The sequence below is a fragment of the Corylus avellana genome, chromosome 6, assembly GCF_965113065.1.
Source record: "Corylus avellana chromosome 6, dhCorAvel1.hap1.2, whole genome shotgun sequence".
NCBI classification, from domain to species: Eukaryota; Viridiplantae; Streptophyta; class Magnoliopsida; order Fagales; family Betulaceae; genus Corylus; species Corylus avellana.
In genome coordinates, this window is record NC_142495.1 from 10,750,271 (window position 1) to 10,772,688 (window position 22,418).

The 22,418-nt window shown below is 39.7% G+C and overlaps 1 protein-coding gene and 1 pseudogene across 1 annotated transcript; one reads left to right on the forward strand and one right to left on the reverse strand.

Moving 5' to 3' along the window:
• Positions 1–692: 692 nt before the first annotated feature.
• LOC148584862 (protein FAR1-RELATED SEQUENCE 5-like) lies at positions 693–17,464 on the reverse strand (annotated as a pseudogene).
• Positions 17,465–19,247: 1,783 nt separating this feature from the next.
• Positions 19,248–22,269, forward strand: LOC132188358 (uncharacterized). The gene is made up of 3 exons (XM_059602784.2): positions 19,248–19,535; positions 20,187–21,566; positions 21,768–22,269. The coding sequence occupies exons 1-3, from the start codon at positions 19,425–19,427 to the stop codon at positions 22,041–22,043; spliced, it is 1,767 nt and encodes a 588-aa protein (XP_059458767.2). The 5' UTR covers positions 19,248–19,424; the 3' UTR covers positions 22,044–22,269.
• Positions 22,270–22,418: the final 149 nt, after the last annotated feature.

Below are 22,418 nucleotides of genomic sequence, written 5' to 3' on the forward strand. Positions count from 1 at the left end.
GTGGTATGGACTAGTTAGTTAAATCAATTTGGATGGCCGAGTCCTGGGTTTAACATAAGTAACAAAAGAAATCCACGCCGGGTTCTTAGGTTAATCAACATGGGGAGCCGGGAGTATATGTCATGCCCTAGGGCTCGTGTGTTTGTCAATTTCCATAGAACATATGCTTTCCTAAGGAACAACTTAGTATAAATCATGCTAAATTCCTTAGGAATGAAAAGAGTTAGAGTAGATATCATGCCTAACTTGTTGCTTAGGGAAATCTATAGCTTTAGGAGTATACGACATGCCCTAAGGTTGACAAACATTAGATATGCATAACCTGATCAAAGCATTGGCATATTGTTATATTAGCTACATATAATTAGTGGTGGATATCAAAGCCCTACCCTTTATTGTCATCACTTCAAAAATCAATCTTTGTTTTGCTTTTGCTTAAGGAATCTATTTTTAAATATAAATTCAGCAATCCTCGTGGGAATGATCTTGTATTTGCACCATATACTACTATGTTAACGTTGTGCACTTGTAGGTAAAACGTAAAAATTATTATCTATTAATTTAGGTACTATTTTGCGCAACAGCAAGTCCAGCATTCAATCTGAGACATTGTTCTCTCTGTGCAATAGACCTATTCATCCTTTCCGCCACACCATTTTGCTGTGGTGTCTTGCGTACTATGAAATGTCTCTTTATACCATGCTTCCCGCCACACCATTTTGCTGTGGTGTCTTGCATACTGTAAAATGTCTCTTTATACCATGCTGCTCACAGAAATCTCTAAACATGTCGTTTGTGCACTCGGTTCCATTATCTGTCCTGAGGCACTTAACCTTCTTCCCAGTCTGGTTCTCCACTTCAGCTTTCCACAGCTTGAACTTGCCAAACATCTCTGATTTGTGTCGCATGAAGTACACCCAAACCTTTTTGGAGAAATCATCAATAAAGATCACGAAATGCATATGTCCTTCCTGTGACACTGTCCTCACTGATCCCCAAAAATCAGAATGGACATAGTCTAGAATGCCCTCTATCTTGTGTGTGGCTGTCTTGAATTGTACCCGATTCTGCTTCCCTAGAACATAGAATTTACAGAAATCAGTTTTGCACGTTTTAACACCCTTCAACAGATTTTTCTTATGAATCTCCAACATGCCTTGCTCACACATATGACCCAACCGCATATGCCACAAAATAGTACAATCAGACTCAGACTCCACAGAGGCGATTCCATTTACAACTATACTTCCCAACAGTTTATAGATATTCTTTGAACTTTTCTGCCCCTTCATCACTACCATCGCACCATTAGTCATCTTCATTACTCCACCTTCAGACTTATAACCATAACCGTTTGAGTCTAAGGTGCCTAATGAAATCAGATTCTTTTCCACATCTGGTACATGTCTAACATCACATAGGTCACATACGAAGCAATAGAAACAATGAAAATCCTGAAGTATCTAGATGTGATGCATGAATAAATCTTACAGCCAATCGTGGGAAGAGAAGAGCAAACGTATAGGCTATGTTTGGCATAAATCGTGATTCATTCAGAATATGAATGTGTATTATTAGGAATACAAGATCAAAACTTTTCATGAGAATTTAATATATTTGCTCTTTTTTTTTTTAAAAAAAAAAAAAAAAAATACCCTAGGTTTAAAATTATTTACCAAAAAGCCATTATTTTAATTTTTCTTGGTAAAAAAAAAATCTCAATGGGTAGTTGACCTCCCCCATCAACGAGAAGCTCTGGGGTAGTCGCACCATCCCTAGAGCTCCTCGGGGTGGTCACTAGAATGATCTATGGGTGCTTCCAACCACTACTGAGTCCTTTAGGGTTGGTCACGGCAACTCTTAATGTGTGACAACTCAGTGTTTTCGGCACCCCTAACCCATTGTTGATTTATTTTTTCCAAAAAAAAAAAAAAAAAAGGTTTTTTGGAATAAAAAAAAAAAACATAAGGCTTTTTTTATTTATTTATGGGGGGAATGGCTATTCCTCTTCTTTTAGGAAAAAATAACTACTCCTCAAAATGATAAATAACCATTCCTATGGAAAAAGGTTGTCTTGTCAAAGCTCCTACCCAAAGTGAAATCTTCTAATTTTTTTAATTCTATCTTTTATGCAGAAAAAACAACTTGGAATTAAATATGAATATTAAAAAAAAATACAAAACATCTCCCGTGTTTACTTTTTTTCCCCCTTTTTACCGTATATAAACCAAAGAGAGCGTCTTGGGTACTGAGGTTGCACAAAAGGTGGATTTTGTGCCAGCCACTAAATGACTAACATGTCAGCCTGGAGCAAGTTAGAAAAAGTTCTTGGATGCACTAGATTATACCTTTTTTAAAACAGACCGTGAGTTTTCTCTGTTTTCTTTCTCGCTCAGTTTTCTCAGTTTTCTTTCGCCTACCGCCGCCCAGCTCGCTGTCATCCAGTCCACCGCTGTCCAGGTCACCAGCACAGCCCAGGAAAAAGATTAATAGAGAAATTGAGCCTCGCTGTCGTCCAGCCCAATTCATTGCTGCCGCCCAGTTCACTACCGCCGCCCAACTCGCTGCCGCCTAGCCCACTGCCTAGATCGTTGTCGTCTGCACCAATATCGCCACACCCGCACCACCCAATGAACCCCACTGCTCAGCCCACTCACACCGCTCAGGAGTGGATAAAAGTTCTTTCTTTTTTTTTTTGGATTTTTTTTAACTAACAAGGGATTCTAATTAAGGCCCTTAAAAAATCCTTTGTATTTAAGGGTGTCTGCAACTAGATGCTTGATGAAATTGAAAATTCTAAGTTTCACTTGCATTTTTTTTTTCATCCAGAGCATTTGCAATTTTTTTGGCCCAGAGCAGTCTGGTATTTTCTTGCTGGTTGTAGAATAAATCTGCCATTTTGCTTTCATTGTTGTAAGTTGGAATAAAAAATATTGTTGATTCTCAATACAGTTCAAATTAAGGGTGTCTGCAACTAGATTCACCTACATTTTCAATGAAGTTCTAATCTGCCCTTACAAAATCCTTTGTATTTAAGGGTGTCTGCAACTAGATTCACCTGCATTTTTATTTCTTCCAGAGCACTTGTAATTTAATAGTTGCAGAAGCACTCTGGTATTTTCTTGGTGCTTGTGGAATAAATTTGCCATTTTACTTTCATTGTTGTAAGTTGGAACAAATATTGAGCAAATACTGTTGCTCTCAGTCTTGAAAAATATTGAACAAATACTGTTGGTTATATAGCAAGCTTAAACATTGTTGGTTATACAAAAAATAAACCAAAATGTGGTCACCATAACAGCATACAACTTACATACATTCCTTATGGTCACCATAACCTCACAAAAAAGACCACTCCACACAAATCACAACTTCAAGGAATTTCATAGGGGTTGTTGTCTGGACCAATATCAATTGTGCTAGATGAAAATACAGGATCTTGAGACATGACAAATGTAGTTGCAGATGGATACTCCATAGTTGGCAAAGAGCATTGTATGCAAAAATAATAAAATTTAGATAATGGACAAAATATGACTTTGATAGAGGATATGTTATAATAAGAAATTACTTTTAGAGGAAACTTCAGAAAGCCCCCCTGAACTTCCAACCATTTTGACAAGCACCCCCTGACTTTTCAAAACTCTCACTTAGGCCCCCTGAACTTTTGTTTGCTCTCACTTTGGACCCTTTTAACGTCAAAGTCAAACAATTTGACTTTTTATACCCATTTTACCCTTAACCAAAACTATGTCGTTTTGGACTCCAAAACTACACCGTTTTGGGCTTCAAAACTACATCACCACCAAACCCAAAACGACGTCGTTTTGAGCATAATATTATAAAATAAAATAAAAAGACAAAAAAAAGAAAAGGAAAAGCAAAATATATATTAAAAAAATAAAAAGGAAAGGAAATCGAGATGGCTTCTGCCACCCCCTGGCTGGTCTTTAGCCACCCCCTTTGCTTTTTTTTTTTTTTTTAAATAATAATAATGCCTAAAACGACGTCGTTTTGGGCTAGGTAGGTGTTGTAGTTTTAGGACACAAAACGACGTAGTTTTGGGGGAGGGTAAAATGGGTATAAAAAGTCAAATTATTTGACTTTAACGTTAAAATGGTCCAAAGTGAGAGCAAACCAAAGTTTAGGGGGCTTAAGTGAGAGTTTTAGAAATTCAAGGGTACTTGTCAAAACGGTTGAAAGTTCAGGGGGGCTTTCTGAAGTTTCCCCTTATTTTTACTAAACTTTGTTGATCCATCAACTCTAAATTAGTTGACTGCATATTGTCTTTCACAACATCCCTATAGAAAATAAGATTTTAATGCAAATTAAAACACAATATATTTTAATGTAAATTATTGTAAATCACAAAATTTATAACAATACCTTGCTTGCTTTTGTGAAGGACAATTGGTTCTCACATGCTCGGTTTTCTTGCAAATGAAATATGCCATTTTCTTGATTTCTTGATTTTCTTTTGCATTTTTTTGTCTCAAAGATTTGGGTTTTCCTTTATAACGAACATTTAAAGGATCTTGCAAGGTTTGATAGTACTTCGTTGTTCAACATGGGACCCTCGATGCTTCCTACATCACAATCATCATCCATTGCCAAAAGCTCGTGATGAAGCTTTTCTAAACCAATGCCAAGATGTTCATATTTTCGTTTTGATTGGCACCCTGCTTCTATAACTTCATAAAATTGCAACATTAAGCTATTTCTCATCAAAGTGAAAGAATTTGGTTTCTCTACTTGCTTATCATCACTAGATATGCCATGTACAATGCGACTCTTGGCATTGATCATTCATCTCTCTAAAACATAATGTTGAGGAATAGTGTCCACCAAAGATTTCTTCAAAAAAAATTGAAAAATGTGCCTACATAGAATTCCAACAGATTCAAACGTATGGCATGTACAAGTTGCTTTCTTTTCAAGAACTTCAAATGTAACTTCATAAAATGGAGTTTCTCTCCCATGAAGGGTCACCCTATATATCTTCATCCCTCCTTCTTCCCAATATTTGAATTACTTGTAATTTTGAGTGTTAAATAGATCTTATTGAAACATCAAAAAAGACTCTCTTGTGTAAACCTTTGCAGCCTCTGCTTCCATCTTGTAACATGTTTTTAAAATCGATCTAGAATTTAATGTCTTCACATCTCTTTCTTTCTCTTTAAAATAATGTGTATCCAAGGCTTTTTCATATTGATATACAAAGTCACACACCATTGTGCTTGACCGAACATAATCTTTAAAAAACTTATTCAGACTCTCACTCCTTTGAGTAGTAAGCATGCCAGCACAAAATGTGGTTCGCAAGTAAGCTGGTATCCACTTTTCACATTGCCTATAAATATTTTTCAACCAATCATTCTCTCCCAATTGATATTTGCTTACAATTTCACTCAATTTAGTCTCAAACTCTTCAATCGTGATTGTATTATGAATACAATGTCGAAAATCTCCTTGGAAAGATGGATATTTATTATATATATAAGCCAAATGTTCTAGAACTTTTTGTAAAATATGCCACAAGCATAATCTATGAGTAGTATTTGATAGTACATCTGCAATTGCCTTACCCATAGCCTTGTCATCATCTGTGATAATTGTAGAAGGAGCACTGATAAGCGCTGAATGTTACACATTCAAGCCCTTAAATTTACATATGTTAATTCCTTAGCATTGTTTTTTGTTTGATTTTGTTTTGTTTCAAGTCTTATTTGACAAACCATTGAAAATTGGGCTTAAAAGGGCAAAAAGCTGAGCATTCTGGATCTAGGATCAAGCCCAGCTACTCCTGAGCTCGAGCGCACCTGCGCTCAAGAGTCTGCGGCCAGGGATCGAGCGCATGCCTACGCTCGTGCACATAACAGCTAGGCTCGAGAGCACAAAACTTAGGATCGAGCGCACTCGGGCACGTATTGCACGACGGCAATCATTTTCTAGCGTGGATTTGGTTTTCAATCTCCCAATTGGTCTAGGAGACTGACCTCCAGTTTTCTGAGGGTTTCTAGGATTTTTAGGGTTTGCCTAATCCCTATAAATAGGGCTCTAAGGATTGCTACAATTGATTTCTGTTCTTCATATTAAATGCAATTGTTCTTAAATTCCAACTCAATATTAGTAAAATTCTTATCTTGTCTTAGAAATTATTTTACTATTATTGAACTCAAATCATTCTTATTTTCTGTGAGTATAAGAATGATGGTTATACAATGGTTCTTAATTGACATGCAATCAATAGGGTTAGATAGACCATACCTAGAAAAGACAGATCGTACTACACCCTAGTTTAGTGTAATTTAGGTAGACGATCTGTGCCAACCGAAGATGGGTTATGCTATTCCATTGATTGTATGAAATTATGTTCATGTGTTTTCTTGTTTAAATTATAACATGCATAGAATGAATTGCTAGAATTAAATATGGTTAACCATTGATGTGCGGATAGTGGTGAAGTCAATACCCTACTCTCTCTTTCTCATATATTTACTCTTTTTATTTTCATGCACTTTAAAATTATACACAACAAATCATTCTCTTTTAAATTAAGTTAACTTTAATCTTTTAAATTTTGATAATTAAACTCCTGCAGTCCTTGAGGTTCGACACCCTCAATACAGCCGTATCCTACAAAGATTTGTCCTATTGCGAGTGGTTATTTTTAATTGATATTTTTTGTTACAAAAATACCACATCAATTTTTGGTGCCGTTGCCGGGGATTGTTTAACGGTTTCATTATCTAAATTTAAGGTTGATTTTAGGTTAATAATTTATTTTTCTGTTTTAAGTTGCTAATTTTAATTCTGTTGTGCGTTTGGTTTTTATTTTTTTAGAATTTGAAAATAGGTCCATAGCTACCTTCTCTGTGACTGCAATTGAGCGCAGGTCGCGTGTGATCGAGTGCACAGACGCATTCCAGCAGGAATCAAGCCAGCAGCGCTCGAGCTTTCCCCTCTTGCGCTCGCACCCATCTGCAGCAGTACGCTCGAGCGCACCCTGCCGTGCAATCGAGCGCACTTGCGGCAACCTGCATCCAAAACCCCAACACATCTAAGGGCCGTTTGTGAGCTTTACTTTTCTATTTTAGCCTAGTTTTTCTTTATTTTCTGTTTTGTTTATGCTCGGTTGCCGTTCTTTGTCTTTTCCATTAATTTCATGCGACCTTGAAATTGAACGCACTTTTAGACAAATTAGATCCCAAAGGACCCCTAATTTGCTAGAAGAGCGATCTACTGAGACCATGGGAGACGATAACCACGTAGCTTTGCAAGACCATTATCTTCCTACCACTTACACTACTCCCACATGTCTCCAACTGCCGGAAATCACGGCAACCCATTATGAAATTAAGCCCAGCACTAGACGAAGTTTACCTTCGTTCCTAGGGCTTAGCACTGAGAATCCTCATGACTTCCTCAGTGATCTCGAAGCAATTTGTGATACCACTAGCATGAATGGATTCACTGAGGACGCCCTAAGGATGCGTCTTTTTCCTTTCTCCCTCAAGGAAAAAGAAAAACATTGGTTCCAGTCCTTAACACTCAACTCTATCACTTCTTGGGCTCAATTGCAACAATAATTTCTTAAGAAGTATTATCCCGTAGGAATGACCAATTACACTAGGAGAGCTATCACTACCTTCTCCCAATATGAGGGAGAAGATTTCCATGAGACTTGGGATAGGCTGCAGAGCTTGCTTCGATCATGTCCACACCACGCTGTCCCGAAATGGCAGCTAGTGTAGTGTTTTTTTATGATGGCCTGACGGAGTCCAATAGAAAAATGGTAGATGCATCATGTGGGGGAACTTCATGTTAAAAAGCGAAGATGAAGCATGGGCTATGTTTGAAAATTTAAGTAACAATTCTCCTCAATAGGTTTCCACCAAACGAAGAGCACCAACACCTAAAGCACTCAAGACAGAGTTTGTATGAAGCAGGCCAGCCCCCAAACATGGCCAACCAAGTAGTTGAGGCTATCACCAAGAAGCTAGACCAATGGATGACTGCTGGTTTTGCTCCTAATGCTGCTCACACGCACACACCACCTGAACCATGCTCATTCTGTTCTAGTCCTATGCATCATGTAAATAACTACCCTGTTACTAGAAATTATATTGATATTGTTAATGAGCAGGTTAATGTAGCATTCTCCAGACCAGGTAAAGATCCGTACTCCAATACCTACAATCCCGGGTGGAGAAATCATCCAAATTTCTCATGGAAGACATGATGCCCTATCAACCTCATTCCACTTACTGGCCTCCACAGCAGCAATACCAGGCCGCAGATTCTAATTTTGAGGATCGGGCGCTTAAAATGATGAGTGAGCTGGCGGGCGAGATTAAGCAGACGGTCAAATCTCAAGAGGAAATAGTAAACTCACACTCCCAATCCATTGCCAAGCTACAAGCTCAAGTCGGACAACTTGCCAACACCTTCAATAGAAGAGACGAAGGAAAGCTTTCGAGTCAGTCGGTGGTAAATCCTAAGGGGCACTACATGGTAGATGATGGCACTTCGTACCATCAGCAAGTTCAAGCCATCACCACCTTGAGAAGCGAGAGAATAGTTGACAATCATGTAGAGGAGAAGAAGTATGAGCACACGGAGGGTGCACAGAATCTGCAGAATGATAGATGTAAGCAAGTAAGTAATAAGGCTTCGTCATCAACAGCTCCCACTCCAAAGATTCCATATGAGCCATGGGCCCTCTTCCCAGAACGTCTCAAGGAACCGTCTCACTTTGGGAAACATGGAGAGAAAATACAAGGAATGATGGAGATGTTCAAACAGGTAAAAATCAATCTCCCCCTTCTTGATGCCATCGCACAAGTGCCTGCCTATGCCAAGTTCCTTAAAGACTTGTGTTCTCAAAAGAGGAAGACCAGAAATAACATCCCCAAGAAAGTCCTTCTGACTGAGCAAGTGAGTTCCCTAATTAAGTACAACACTCCTCCAAAGTTCAAGGACCCCGGGACCTCTACAATTTCATGCATCATCGAAAAAAGGGAGATTGATAAGGCACTCTTAGATCTGGGGGCTGGTGTGAATTTACTTCCCTATTTTGTATATCAGCAGCTCAGCCTAGGGGAGCTGAAGCCCACCACAGTGATTCTGCAACTAGCTGATTGGTCGATTAAGATGCCTAGAGGGATTGTAGAACATATGATAATTCAGATTGATAAATTTTTCTTCCTAGTCGACTTTATAGTGCTTGACACCGAGCTTGTGCCTAGTCCTGATAAGTTGATTCCTGTCATCCTTGGGCCCCCTTTCTTAGCCACAGCAAATGCATGTATCAATTGTCGAACTAGAGTCATAGAGATATCATTTGGCAATATGAAGGTTCGATTGAATATCTTTACTGCATTTCAGCATGCTCCTGATCAGAATGAGTGTTTCTTTTTTGGATAACATTGAAGAATATGAAGAAGATTCACTACCTAGTCTCATGACAAAGGATCCAGTGGAAACCTGCTTGAATTACTTCGATTGTGATAAGTTCAATACAACCAGTACATCAAAAAGGTTCAAGATTTGCTAGAAACAGCCGCAAGTGCAGATTTCCATCCATAGAGAGTAGTAAAGGCGCCCCTACCTGTAACATCGAGCACTCCTCATGTTCCTTCTCTATTGTCTCCACCGAAACTTGAGTTGAAGCCCCTGCTGGCAAAGCTCAAGTATGCATTTCTTGGATCTAACAACACTTTACTGGTCATCATTACTTCCGACCTTCAAAAGGACCAAGAGGATAGTCTGCTAGCAATGTTAAAGGAATATAAAGAAGCCATTGGATGGACCGCGGCAGATTTGAAAGGCATCGACCCCTCTATCTGTATGCACCGAATCCATTTGGAAGAAGATGCTTGACCTTCCCATGAGGCACAGCGCCGATTGAATCCCAACATGAAAGAGGTGGTGATGAAAGAGGTAGTCAAGTTACTTGATGCATGCATCATCTACCCTATCTCAGGTAGCAAATGGGTGAGCCCCACTCAAGTGGTTCTAAAGAAATCCGGCATCACCGTCGTTGAGAATTCTATTGGAGAGTTGGTTCTACAGCACACAACTAAGGGATGGCGTGTTTGCATCGACTACCGGAAGCTCAATTGCCATACTCGGAAGGATCACTTCCTGCTCCGATTCATTGATCAAATTTTGGAGCGTCTTACTGGCCAAAGCTACTATTGCTTCCTAGATGGCTATTTCGGGTATAATCAGGTTGCAGTTGATCCCCAAGACCAAGAGAAGACGACGTTTACTTGTCCATTCGGCACCTTTGCTTACCGATGCATGCCCTTCGGCTTATGCAATGCACCTGCCTCATTCTAGAGATGTATGATGTCTATCTTCTCCGACATGGTGGAGAAATTTTTGGAGGTATTTCTGGATGATTTTTCTATTTTTGGATCTTCTTTTGATAAATGTATCCATAATCTTTCACTTGTGCTTCAACGTTGCAAAGAAACTAACCTGATTTTAAGTTGGGAGAAGAGCCACTTCATGGTGTAGGAAGGTATAGTTTTGGGCCATATAGTGTCCAAAAGAGGTGTTGAGGTGGACCGGGCTAAAGCGGAGCTAATTGAAAATGTACCGCCGCCCACTTCAGTAAAGCAAATCCGTTCCTTCCTAGGATATGCCGGCTTCTATCGCCATTTTATCAAGGACTTCAGTAAAATTACAAGGCCCTTATGTAACTTGCTTGCTAAGGACGCCCCTTTTCACTTTGATGAAGCATGTCACGAGGCATTTCAGAAGCTACGGTCTCTGTTATCTTCTCCCCCCATCATGCAGCCTCCTGACTGGTCTTTACCCTTTGAAATCAAGTGTAATGCGTCTGACTATGTTGTGGGTGCAGTTTTGGGACAACGGGTAGGCAAGCTTCCTCATGTCATTTATTATGCTAGCAAGACTCTAATGGATGCTTAAGTCAATTACACAACCACCGAGAAAGAATTGCTAGCTGTGGTCTTTGCTCTTGATTAATTCCGTTCATATCTTCTGGGATCAAAGGTTATCATTTTTTCTGATCATGCTACTCTACAACATTTTCTGGCCAAGAAGGAACCAAAGCCACGATTGATCTGCTGGATATTACTTCTACAAGAATTTGATATTGAGATTCGGGACAAGAGGGGTACTTAGAATGTTGTTGCCGACCATCTGTCACGAATTTTATTTGAGACACCCCAACCGGTTCCTGTTCATGACTCGTTCCTAGATGAGCAACTATTGAAATCACTCCGAAAAATCTGTCATGGTATGCCGATATTGTCAATTATCTAGCTACAGGACGGATTCCTTCTCATTGGTCTAAGCAAGATAAGGACCGCTTCTTTAAGCAAGTTCGATTCTATTTTTGGAAAGATCAGGAGTTGTTCAAGTATTGTGCTTATCAGATCATCCGACGCTGTGTCCCTAAGAGTGAATTTTCCAGTATTCTCACATTCTGTCACTCTCTAGCTTGTGGAGGACATTTCAGTGCCAAGAAGACAACAGCCAAAGTTCTATAATGCGGATTCACATGGCCCACCTTGTTCAAAAATGCCTATGAATTCTGCTGAGCTTGTGAGAGATGTCAATACCTAGGAGCTATGTCTCGGAGGGACATGATGCCATTGAACCCCATCCTTATTGTCGAGATTTTTGATGTCTAGGGTATTGACTTTATGGGACCCTTCCCACCGTCTTGTGGATATGAGTACATTTTGGTAGGAGTAGATTATGTCTCTAAGTGGGTAGAAGCCATTGCCACAAAGACCAATGATCACAAGGTTGTGGTGAAGATCCTCCAAGCCAACATTTTCAGCTGATTTGGTACTCCTCGAGCTATCATCAGTAATGAAGGTAGACACTTTTGCAACCGGTTTTTCAAAGCCTTGCTTCTCAAATACTCCGTCACACATAAGGTAGCCACTCCGTACCATTCTCAAACAAATGGCCAAGTGGAAGTTTCTAACCGGGAGATTAAGCATATTCTAGAGAAGACGGTTAGGCCAGACCGAAAGGATTGGTCCTTGCGCCTCAATGATGCATTATGGGCCTACCGCACAGCTTACAAAACCCCCCATTGGAATGTCTCCCTATAGGCTGGTATATGGCAAGGCGTGTCACTTCCCTGTGGAATTAGAACATAAGGCTCTATGGGCAATTAAGCAGTTCAATTTCGACATGCAAGCAGCCGGTCCCACCGGAAACTTCAGTTGACAGAGTTGGAGGAGCTGCGACGGGATGCATATGATAGTGATCGCCTTTATAAGGAGCGGACTAAGGCTTTTCATGACAAACATATCCTGCCCAAGACATTTGTGCCGGACCAGCAAGTATGGCTCTTCAATTCCAAACTCCGGTTTTTCCCTGAGAAACTCCGCTCCAGATGGGACAGTCCATTCATAGTCACCTCGGTGTCGCCCCATGGCGCTGTCGAATTGCGGGACCCAAAGGATGGCACTCTGTTCAAGGTCAGCGGTCAAAGGTTGAAGCCCTGCATCCAGAACTTCGAGCCAAGTATAGACGTGGAATCCGTCGATTTGACGGATCCCGTCTACCTTTTTGATTGAGGCACTGGCACTCTAGGCTCGAGCGCACCCACTGTGCGCTCGATCTCAGAACACTGGCCTGCGCACACACCGACACACACATGCACGAATGCGCTTGAGCACACCTTATGGAGCGCTCGAGCGTACACCCGCCCATCCATCCCCCCTCTGCACAAGTACAATCGAGCGCACTCTGGTGCCCACTCGAGCGCACTCATTCAGAGGTCTCACATGACCTTTTTAGGTCACAGGTCATTTTTTCTCCTCTATTTCTTCCCCCACCCCCGCAGCCCCACTTCTCTACGCTACACCACTGCACTCAACCAATGCCACCTACTCACCACCACCCCATCACTGCCGCACCCCCTACGCCCACCGAACCACCTAACCCCGCCACCACCTTCCTTCCCCCACTCTCTTTCTCCCTCTCCGTCCCTTCTTCTCTCCTCCATTTCCTATTCCCCCAAACACCCCACTGTACCCATTTTTCCCCATTTTTTGTGGATACAGCAGTCCGTGGGTGCTCCATCACACACGGACTGCTCTGTGTTAGGTTTTTACTTCTACTTGCAGGGGGTTAGGCAGCCGGGTACAATGGTTCTCTACCACTTCACTTTTGAGGTGCCCACCAGGTGTTCGACAAAAAGCCTCAACGAAGCCACATCATGCTTCAGGCCCCCACTTCCACCTCTCGAGCTTCCCTCGCTCGGGATACCACCCCCGAAGTCCTCGCCCAACCTTTACCACGCCGTGGAAGGCAACGAAAGCTCATCTTGGAGACGTCGTTTGCCATTGACACCGTCTTGAAGAGCCTTCAAGCAACCAAGTGGGCGGTCAAAGAATACAAACACCGCGGCCTCACAGCACTGTTCCATCCTGTCAGTCTCGTTGCTTACGAAGGCCTGGTCCGAGAATTCTATCACCATCTCACATTCGTTGTACTGATGATCTCCGCAACTGTACAAGCAAGGTCTTGCTGCCTTCCCGACTGTGGTTCGTGGACTTCATTTTGCAGCGGAATGTGTCTCCATTTGAACACAAAACTCAGCGATGCAGTCCCTTCCTAGCGGCACTGTATGCTTTTCAGGGAGGCTTTTGGATTTCCATCCCTTAGCTCATTTGGGACCAGATACACATGTTTTGGGACAGGGCGATGGTACGGTGCACTCAGGGTTCGTCTTCATGGGGACTTCCCTTCCCTTTTCTCCTCATGCATATCCTTCAGACCCAAGGCATTGCGGGTACACCAGCTGATGGGCCAATTTTTGCTCACCATCAGTTCGGCCTGATCTAGTGGAACCAGAGTTATTCCCACATGCTGAGACGACGTTGGGAGCCCGTAGCAACTGAGGTCGTCCGGGAGGCTGATGGGCATATACACAACGAGCCACCCGCAGTTGAGCGATCAGAGAGAGAGGGAGCGGTGGAGACTGTTACTATGAGCATGTCCTAATATGAGTCCCTCCACAAAGAATTGTAGGAGCTCCGATCTGAGCTTGCCACCTAGAAGGCGGAGGATAAGCGCCTGACAGATGAAAGATTTGAAGTCCAGGAAGAACTATTGCGTGCCATTTTAGCATGGATGCCACCTGATTCGGGAGCATCTTCTTCTGTGCCGCAGTGATAGGTCAGGTACTCCTATCCCTTGCACTGCTTTATTGTTGTTTTCCACACACTGAGGACATTGTGCATTTTAAGTTGGGGGGTGTGGGCATACATGTTAGTTGTGAGTATGCAATTAATTTTCCTGTTATGATTTGAAATTCATTGATGGGCTTAATATGACAAACACATGATCACTTGATTAAGGAATTCAAATTGTGTTACTTTCATTGGCAGCATTAGATATTACTTGTTTTAATGTGATTTTCACAAGCACACTAGCATGTAGTCTGTGGGACATAAAATCTAAAATCAGTGATGTCTGGTTTTAATATTTGGATGGTAGTTGGGTAACTTATCGGGACAATGACCTTGGCATCAATTAAAAAAAAAAAAAAAAAAAAAAAGAGATAATTTTAAACTTTCCACCAAGTAACCGGACCTCCTGCCTCATTAAGCAGTGAGTGTTCGCGTCAAAAAGTGAGAAGTTTGGTTTGATTGATAAAATAAATAAAAAAATAATAAAAAAAAGTAGCTTAGCTTCGTAGCCTTTTTGACCCGAGTTAGTAAGTCCTTAGGGGTGTCTTTACACCTAATGCCCTAAAACCGTCTAGTTTGGGAGTCATTAGCCTAACGCTCGATACATGGGTCAATCAGAAATCTTAAGGGAGCTAAGTGATATATATATATAAAAAAAAAAATTAAAAAAAAATGGGAAATTTTCGCCTTGGTTGTTTTATCCGATGGGAAGTCCAATGAATTTTGGGTATTGATCCATGCATGATTGAGATTAGTTTTGAAATCCCATGATTATGTGTTGAGTTAACATACATTAGTTGAATCCTGTAATGCCTCATAATTGCCATGATTGGAGCTAATATGTAATTTCCTGAAATTGTGAAGATAGTGTTTGTTTTATTAAGCCTATTAATGACTGAGAACCATGATGGTCATGATATTGCATTCTTGGGAACTACATGGTTAAAAAAATGTTTGTGGGTATCATTCTGGAAAACCCTCACGAGACTTCACCCATCCTCTAAGGAACTCCTAGGGGTTTAAAAGGCTTGTTGCATATGCTAAATGCAATCGTACATCCCACGAAAGATGAATTCATCTTTTTATTTTTCACTTTATTTTCTGTTCGTATTGCTAAGGGGCTAGCAATATGTAAGTTGGGGGGGTGTGATAAGCGCCGAATGCTGCACATCCAAGCCCTTTAACTTACATATGTTAATTCCTTAGCATTGTTATTTGTTTGATTTTGTTTTGTTTTTGTGTTTCAGGTCTTATTTGACAAACTATTGAAAATTAGGCTTAAAAGGGCAAAAAGCTGAGCATTCTGGATCTAGGATCGAGCGCAACTACTCCTGAGCTCGAGCGCACCTGCGCTCGAGCGTCTACGGCCAGGGATCGAGTGCATGCCTACACTCGTGCGCATAACAGCTAGGCTCGAGCGCACAAAACTTAGGATCGAGAGCACTCGGGCGTGTATTGCACGGCAGCAATCCTTTTCCAGCGTGGATTTGGTTTTCAGTCTCCCAATTGGACTGGGAGACTGACCTCCAGTTTTCTGGGGGTTTCTAGGGTTATTAGGGTTTGCCTAATCCCTATAAATAGGGCTATAAAGATTGTAAACACACACACCGCTTTCTAGAGTTTAAATTTCAGTAAATTGTCTGTGGAGCTTAGAAGATCATGAGCGGCTAAACCCAATTGTGGGGTATTGATGTAACCCTTTCCAAGCAGAATGGTTTGATTGTATTTAATTTCTAGTTTTTCAATTTATGCATGTTGATTGTATAACTCTGAGGATTGCTATAATTGATTTATGTTCTTCATATTAAATGCAATTGTTCTAAAATTCCAACTCAATATTAGTAAAATTATTATCTTGTCTTAGAAATTATTTTACTATTATTAAACTCAAATCATTCTTATTTTCTGTGAGTATAAGAATGATGGTTATACAATGGTTCTTAATTGACATGCAATCAATAGGGTTAGATAGACCATACCTAGGAAAGACGGATCATACTACACCCTAGTTTAGTGTAATTTAGGTAGACGATCCGTGCCAACCGGAGATGGGTTATGCTATTCCATTGACTGTATGAAATTATTTTCATGTATTTTCTTGTTTAAATTATAACATGCATAGAATGAATTGCTAGAATTAAATATGGTTAACCATTGATGTACGGATAGTCATGAAGTCAATACCCTACTCTCTCTTTCTCATATATTTACTCTTTTTATTTTCATGCACTTTGAAATTATACACAACAAATCATTCTCTTTTAAATTAAGTTAACTTTAATCTTTTAAATTTTGATAATTAAACCCCTGCGTTCTTGAGATTCGACACCCTCAATATAGCCGTATTCTACAAAAATTCGTCCTATTGTGAGTGATTATTTTTAATTGATATTTTTGGTCCCAAAAATACCACATCAAGCACGTCCAAGCATTGCCTCAAGCCATGTTTTCAACAACCATGTATATGATTCAGCGGTTTCATTTATGAGCAAAGCACATCGAAACATCATAGATTGGTGATGGTGGTTAACTCCAGTAAAAGGAACAAAAGGCATCTTATAACAATTTGTCAAATAGGTAGTATCAAAAGTAACAACATCTCCAAAATATTAGTATGCAGCTCGTGATCTAGCATCTGCCCAAAAACAATTGCCCATTCTTCCATTTTCATCCACTTGGATTGCGTAAAGAAAACCTGGATTTTTGCTTTGTCTCTCAAGAAAATAATTGTACATTTTTTGTGCATCTCCCTCTCCAAACATAAGACTTCTTCTATTCCCCAAATAATTTTGAACATCTTTAGCAATACAACCAACATTATGGTCACTACCGGATTCTTTACTCAACACTGACATTATCTTCCTTGGAGGTACACCGGCCTCATTTAGTGTATCTATAAGACTCTTTTGGGCATGTGTTACCACTCTATGTTCATGAAGTAAACTTGTACTTCTAGGAGAAAGGAGCACATGATTATGTTCAATTACGAACTTACATACAATCCATCCTAATCCCACTTTCTTCAAACCCATCATTGCTTTGAATCCTATCCTTGTTTCTGGCTTCGAATTTGTAGAGATTGTGTTTTGAGATTTTTTATAACGAAATCCTTCCCTTGAACACACATATTCTATCACAACTAATGAGCTATCATTCAATCGTCGAGAATGACTTTTTCTAGTGCTAAAACCTATTCGTCTTGAATAAGCATTATGACATGCATAAGCATCTTCTAATTCATCAAATTCCATATTAAGACATGGTTCTGTGGGACCATTACACCAAGAAAAGTGGGCTGTAGATTGCTTCAAATCACATTGATCTTCTGCCATTACATTGTCAACATGTCTATCTTTAAGAATCTCATCACCACATGATATTATCTCAAGTTCTTTACTATTAGTATTCATTTTGGAAATCCTGCAAGATGATTATCTTTAACCATTGAGACAAAAAAATTTCACGATAAGTTTTTACAACTAGATAAAGACTAATTTGTTGAGAATATCATATATTGATTCATGGGAATAATAGGAAGAACATTATCAAATATGGACCAGGCGTGCATTTTCATTGTTAACAGTAGAGGAGGAACACAACAAAGTAGGGAAAAATAATGTTGAACTTTACAAAATCATGCATGAATATGTTGAGGAATCTACGGTTTTCTAGTTTTGTGAAAGGATCAATCTGGCAATATGTTGCAGAAGCATAGGATTTGGAGTTACTGATTTTCTTCAGAAAAACAAAAGAGAATGTTATTGTTCCTTGCTTGATTAGCGAAGATTTCATATAAAATAAAGGGACCAATTAACTTTTGATATTAAAAAAAAAAAAAAATCAAAAGTTTATGCCCTTAATAATAACAACGTATACAAGCTAGAGTGCTACACTGCTACTTTTCATATGGAAAGCAAAGTTCTTTGATTTTCAAGAAAAGTTGTCCTTAAGATTAACGGGAAAGACAGGGGAACAAAGACGGAGAGTTAGAGAAAAAAAAAAATATCACTTACTGGTGGTGGAAATCTGCCTGGGTGTGGCGGCAGTGGGTGGTTGATGTTGCGTTATAAAATAAGAGTAATAACAGGGGAAAATAAGGATTTAGGTTTAACAATAGGTTGGCATAATCTAGTGCATTCAAATTTTTTTTTTTTCTAATTTGGAATAAGCTTAGTTGTCACTCATTGAGTGGTGGGCACAAAAAGTCATTGTTGTGCAACCTCTACATATAAGTTATTCTTTAAACCAAATCCTTTATTTATCTTACCGCTGGCTTCTGATTAAGGGTCAAAAACCCAAAATTTTAGGTTTTGCTAATTTCATTTGTCTTGTAATTGAAAAAGAGATAAGAGAAAGAGCATAATGGAAAGAGGTTTATTAAAAAAAATGGAAACGGATCATCTCCGAAGAGTATCCAGTTAAAGGTTAAGATTTTTTTTCCGAAATCTTAAGGCCATAAATGGGATACCTATCCCACTACTAAAATAATAATAAAATATTATTTATAATTAAAATAAAAAATAAAAAAATAAGGGGTGGTTGGCCACCCCATTTTTGCCCTAAGAGGTGGCCGACCGGTTTGGGGTGGCTTTGGTAGGGCAAAAGTGGGGAGGCTAGATCAATTTTTTTTTTTTTTTGATTTGGCTCTTGGGGGTGGCCGCCAAACCTCCCCGGGCAAAAAAGGATTAGCCAGCCACTTTTTTTTTAAAAAAATTATTTTATTTTTTAATTATTTTAAATTATAAATAATATTTTATTATTATTTTAGTAGTGAGATATGTGTCCCATTTGAGACTTTAGAATTTATGAAAAGAAATTCAATTTTTTTGAAAAAGTATCCGGTTAAAGGTTATTGGCTGATTTTTATGATTTGTTACTACTAGAAATATATACTGCGTCGGGCTGTGTTGCCTTTTCATCGTTGTTGTCCCTTCAAAAAAATATTATAAAGCGGACATGTTCGCCTTAATAAACACAATGTCGCCGCAAGAACTATCTTAATTTGAATTTTAGTCTTTAGATGCTAATGCTATGGATCACTTTTCCTGGCCCGTCGCCCATTGGGCAGCCAAAAAGCCAGTGCCCGATGGCGAATAACGCGTGGAGCAAACCTCTTCAGATTCCTCAGCTTCTGCCTTTACCTTCCCTATTTCCCAGTGTCTCACGCTTTCGATTCCCAATTTCCCCAACTCAACGCCAAATCTATTCCCTGCTTCTCTGCCAAGGAAGAACATGAATACTGACCGTGACCGTGGCCGTGGCGGTAGCCGTGGCCGAGCTGGGAACATCAGAGGCTATTCAAGTCCCCGTGGGGCCTGGAAATCAGCGCATCGTTACAAACCTGTAATTTTACCAGACCCCATTTTCGTATTATCTCAATCAAAATGTGTTTTTCTTTGACATTTTTTTATTGCTCTGATTCTGTTACTTTTATGATTGAAATTTAGTGCGGCGAACATAGAGTTCTCTGTAAAATTTGTGATTTCTGTTTTGTTAAATGCTGTCATAATACTTGGGTTTTATTCGTTTGATGGAGAGCGATATAATATTGCACAGTTAGCGGCTGATTTTTCAAGTGTGATGCCAAATGGAACACTTTTGCGTATAAAATTGCAAATTTGAGATCTGGGTTTCTATCATCGTTGTATTAGTTTAATGGTGTGGAACCTAATTGAAAAAACTATTGAGAATGATTTGAAAAAAAACCCTAGATGAATATGCAGAGTGAAAACGGCTTTGCGGGTTTGTAAGTAAGAAAATTAGGTTAATCCAGAAGTTGCATGAAATTAAGTACTGAGTATATGTGCTTGGACTTCTTCATTATTTAGTGCTTTGTAGTTCTGATCAGAAGAATAGGTTCTTAAATTTAGATTATCATCATCATATTGTTTGTTTTTTTTTTTCTCTATCTGGTGCAACTATGGCTTTGAGTGTGATTAATTGATTTTGATTAGCTTTGTGTTCGTTTAACTAATTGTATTACACAAACTACAGCTTGGAGCAGACAGCTCTCCTGAGGACTCTCTTTGTGGTGAGGATGGATTGTCCATACGTGAGAAGAAAAATTTAGGGCAGATGTCAGCGAGTGGTGTTTCTAAGCACACTGAGCATAAACCTAAATTAGGTACCACATACCAGAAGAAGTGGATTCCATGTGGTTCGAAAGATGGTTTTTCTAATGTCAGGAGGTATCAGCAAGGAACAAATTCACCAGATGGTGTAGGCAGTGGATCAAAACAATCCAAGTGCTTAGTTACTTCAGATTCAGCTTATAAACAGGATTTTCAGCCATTGTCTGGGCATTCAGGTTCTGAGGGCTTGGATGGGGGGAGCATTCAGATTGAGCAAACCTTAGGTGGGAAGACTGCTGATGTTAAGACATTACATCATGACTTCTCAAACAAATTGACAATTTCCAGTTCACAGAGTGAGATTCAGCTGCCCTCCCAATCTGTTAAAAAGGATGAGCCTGACCCAAGCAAGAGTCCAAAAAGCTCAACTGGCCATAATAATTCAAAGCATTCTGGATACTCAGCTGATGTTATTACATTACATCATGACTTCTCATACAAATTGATAATTTCCAGCTTGCAGAGCGAGACTCAGCTGCCCTCCCAATCTGCTAAAAAGAATGAGCCTGCCCCAAGCAAGGGTCCAAAGCATTCTGAACACTCGGCTGATGTTATTCTATTACATCATGATTTCTCAGACAAATTGATAATTTCTGGTCTGCAGAATGAGACTCAGCTGCCCTCCCATTCTGCTAAAATGGATGAGTCTGCCCCAAGCAAGGGTCCAAAAAGTTCAACTGTCCATAATAATTCAAAGTATTCTGAACACTCTGTAGTGCTTGATCCTTTTGATATCTGCCCTCCCAAAACTGTGACCTCTGTTACCCTAAAACCTTCTCTACATGCAATGAATAGACAAAAACGAAATGAAATCAAACGGTCTGTGGAAGGACAAAATGGAATTGAGTTGAGGTCTGGGATGATTCATTTAAAGGGTTACATTTCTTTAAGAGATCAGGTCATGATAGTAAAATCATGCCGAGACCTTGGTCTGGGTCCTGGAGGTTTCTACCAACCTGGTTACCGTGATGGAGGAAAACTGCAGTTGAGGATGATGTGCCTTGGTAAGAATTGGGACCCTGAGGCAAGGAAATATGGAAACAACCGGCCATATGATGGTGCCAAACCACCCGTTATACCTGATAATTTGTATCAGTTAGTCAAAAAGGCAATCACTGATTCCCATTCCATTATTAAGAAAAATTCTAAAGCTAGCAATGTAGAAAACATACTCCCCTGGATGTCACCAGACATTTGTCTTGTAAATTTCTACACAGTGAATGGCCGACTGGGTCTCCATCAGGTTTGTTACAAACCTTACCCATATTATTTGAGTTATCAGAGTTTTTGCCGTTACTTTTATTGGAAATTTAGGTTTTTTTACCTGGCAGTTTTTGTTTTCTTTTAATGAATTATATCATCCAAAACTTGCACCTTCCTCAGTTGTCTAGAATGATTATGGTTCTGTGAAGTTCTTTACGTTAGTGACTTCGTTCCCATGCAGGATTGTGACGAAAGCCAAGGAACTCTTCATAAAGGATTACCTGTGGTATCTTTTTCCATTGGTGACTCGGCAGACTTCTTATATGGGGATCAGAGAGATGAAGACAACGCAGAGAAGGTTAAGTTAGAATCAGGAGATGTTCTAATATTTGGTGGGAAATCTAGGCATATTTTTCATGGTGTTACTATCATTCACCCAAACACCGCCCCGAAGACTTTGCTTGAAGAAACAAATCTTCGTCCTGGTCGGTTGAATCTTACTTTCAGACAGTATTGAAAACCTTGATTTTGTAATTGGCAGTCTCAGTGATTGTATGCTCTTTATGTTTCCTCAGTTTTAAGGGCTAGGAAGTAATGACACAGAAGGTGCTTGAAAAATAGTGTTATGTAATGACAGTATGTAGATAATATGTGGGTCAATGTTATAGCACATTTTTAACTGTTAAACGATTTGTAGGAGCTTTCTTCTCACTGATAAACGACTTGTAGTAGCATATTTGTTTCCCCCTATGGTACTGAAGTAATGACAATTCATGTAATGACAGAGAAGGGGCGAGGTCTCTCCTCGCAAAAAATTGGTTTTAACCCAACTGGCCCAGATAGACTGACTACTACTAGAGCAAATTAGCCATACATGTTCAACAACTCCATT